Source organism: Priapulus caudatus, unplaced genomic scaffold (genome assembly GCF_000485595.1).
Source record: "Priapulus caudatus unplaced genomic scaffold, Priapulus_caudatus-5.0.1 Scaffold469, whole genome shotgun sequence".
NCBI classification, from domain to species: Eukaryota; Metazoa; Priapulida; class Priapulimorpha; order Priapulimorphida; family Priapulidae; genus Priapulus; species Priapulus caudatus.
The window spans coordinates 79762-82242 of NW_014577530.1; the positions used below are offsets into that span (position 1 = coordinate 79762).

The 2481-nt window shown below is 49.3% G+C and overlaps 1 protein-coding gene across 1 annotated transcript in view; it reads left to right on the forward strand.

The window, feature by feature from the left end:
• LOC106810729 (apolipophorins-like) overlaps positions 1-2481 on the forward strand; it is a gene marked incomplete in the record, with an annotated part of 43862 nt that overhangs the window by 16598 nt on the left and 24783 nt on the right. Inside the window, 4 exon segments of the mRNA XM_014814168.1 lie at positions 127-287; positions 722-961; positions 1481-1642; positions 2152-2350. Of these exon segments, the coding sequence (XP_014669654.1) occupies positions 127-287; positions 722-961; positions 1481-1642; positions 2152-2350 (762 nt within the window).

Consider the following 2481-nt stretch of genomic DNA (forward strand, 5'->3'; position numbering starts at 1 on the left):
GATTGTTAAATATGTTGGTCTTGCGTTTCGCCAGCCTTCCTAATAAAACTATGAGGTTAGGCGGAACGTTACATTCACAAATACAAGGCAGAGATCGTTAAATATGTTGGTCTTGCGTTTCACCAGCCGATTCCAAGTACAACTATGAGGTGGGCAAGAGTTATGTGTACAACTACGAGGCGGAGACAGAGACGGCCATCCATGGCGTCGGCAACGACGCGACCGGTCTCTGGTTCACGGCCGTCGTCACTATCAAAGTCCTACAGCCGTGTGACATGGTGCTGTCGGTACGTATAGGGATGGGGGGGATGCTGTCTACACGATGTGGTCGTATAGCTGAGAGAATGATAGTGTGTGTGTGTGTGCGTGCGTGCGTGCGTGCGTGCGTGCGTGCGTGCGCGTGCGTGTGTGTGTGCGTCAGTGTTGCAACTGCATGAATGCCATGTCGTGGCATGGTATCACGGTCAGAGTAAACGTGACATAGTATGTAATCAGAGTGAAGCCAGCCTAGAGCGAATGTAGTATGTGTAGTATTTTACTCACGTATAAGCTTTGTCTAAAGAGCCAGGCACTCGTTGTGCAGTTAGTGAACATTGCTTGTCTGTAGTATCAGACCCACGCATAATGTTAGAGGATATGGTTAATATAATAGAATATTCCCAGCATTCCCGCACGTGTCTAACAAAGATGGCCGCCACCGCTCTCTCGATTCCCCCCGCAGTTGGAGAATGTCGAGTTCTACAGCAAGGTCAACGGCGAGCGGGTGAGCAGCGATGCGTCGAGGCAGTTCAAGGTCGCGGCGGAGGCGTGGCCACTGTACTTTGCGTTCGCGAACGGCCACGTCGAGCACGTCTGCCCGGAGACTGACGACCCTCGATGGATCGTCAACATCAAGAAGGGCATCCTGTCGGCGATCCAGAACACGATGCCGAATCTCGACAACCGACACTCGACTCTAGAGGTGAGCCAGGGGGCGCTAGTGGAGGGGTAGGGGGCGCTAGTGGAGGGGCAGAGGGTGCTAGTGGTGAGTGAGGGGGCAGGGGGCGCTAGTGGTGAGCGAGGAGTCGCTAGTGGTGAATGAGGGAGGCAGGGGGCGCTAGTGGTGAGCGAGGGGGCGCTAGTGGTGAGCGAGGGGGCAGGGAGCGCTAGTGGATGGGCAGGGGGCGCTAGTGGTGAGCGAGGGGGCAGGCACAGATGTAGTGAAAAAATGATGTTTCATTTTCTCTAGTCCATGTGTAATGTTTTTGTTAACGTTAACAATTTAGTTAACGATCAATGATATTCATGTTTATAATATCTCTACTATGGTGAATACACTAATAAAACTAATTAGTGTATTCAGAAAAATTATAAATATGCAATTATAGCTTTAGGACAACCAGTGACCATCTTGTATTAGGTGTGATTGCTTTTCAACGACGTTTCCATCGAATCGCTGTAGCTTATTAGCATCGTCAACGGTGTCTCCCTCTCTCTATAGACTGACGTCAACGGTATCTGTCCGACCGAGTACACCCTGAAGTCTGGGGGGTGGGCGAACTGGGGACAGTCTGTGATCACGAAGGTGAAGGACCTGAGTAACTGTAGAGAGCGTCACAGCACGAGGACAGCGCTGAAGACAATTCCCTTCCACACGGATGAGGTACGTGCCACGTCTTCTTCAGATCCGCAACTCGCTGAGCGGTAATCGAACGGGGTGTCTCGGCAAGGTTGCTTGTGTTGCTGTTGAGTTCTGACTGTGTTGCTGTTTTCTGACTGTGTTGCTGATGAATTCTGACTATGTCGTGATTGTGGGTAGTAGCAGGAGTACGTGAGAGTCTCATATCTTTCACATGTCAATGAGAGAAAAATATCTTAGTCTTAGAATATTTTATCTTAGAATGGTCTTATAGCAAATGTTTTTTCTATCCTCCCAATGCAAATATACATGTGCTACTATTGTGTTTGTATCACTGCAATTATGTATGCGGTAGCAAATGCTGGCCACAGATGAAAGATGAATGTGGCAAGGCACGAAATAAAATGTGTTCATGGGTGATTATTTAACTACGATGTGACCATACTAACTAGATATATAGACTAGATAGATAATATTAACTATAATACTGATAACTTAATTAATTAACTTAACTAGATTAACTTATGCCGCAGACCCAGAGCATGCCCCTGGTGAGCAGCACGCACGAGTGTGAACAGAACATCTTCCGAGGAAGCTACATCAACTCTATCGTCTGCCGCGAGAGGCACACGTTCCGACCGTTCTCGCAGGGTGACAGTGGCGCCACCACGGCGACGAGCCAGCAGCTGGTGTTCGTGAGGGAGAAGCGCAGCATCTCGCAGACTGCTAGAGGTGAGGTGCCGGAGTTAGTGAGTTAGTGAGAGTTACTGAGAATTACTGAGAGCTAGAGGTGAGGTGCCGGAGTTAGTGAGTTAGTGAGAGTTACCGAGAATTACTGAGAGCTAGAGGTGAGGTGCCGGAGT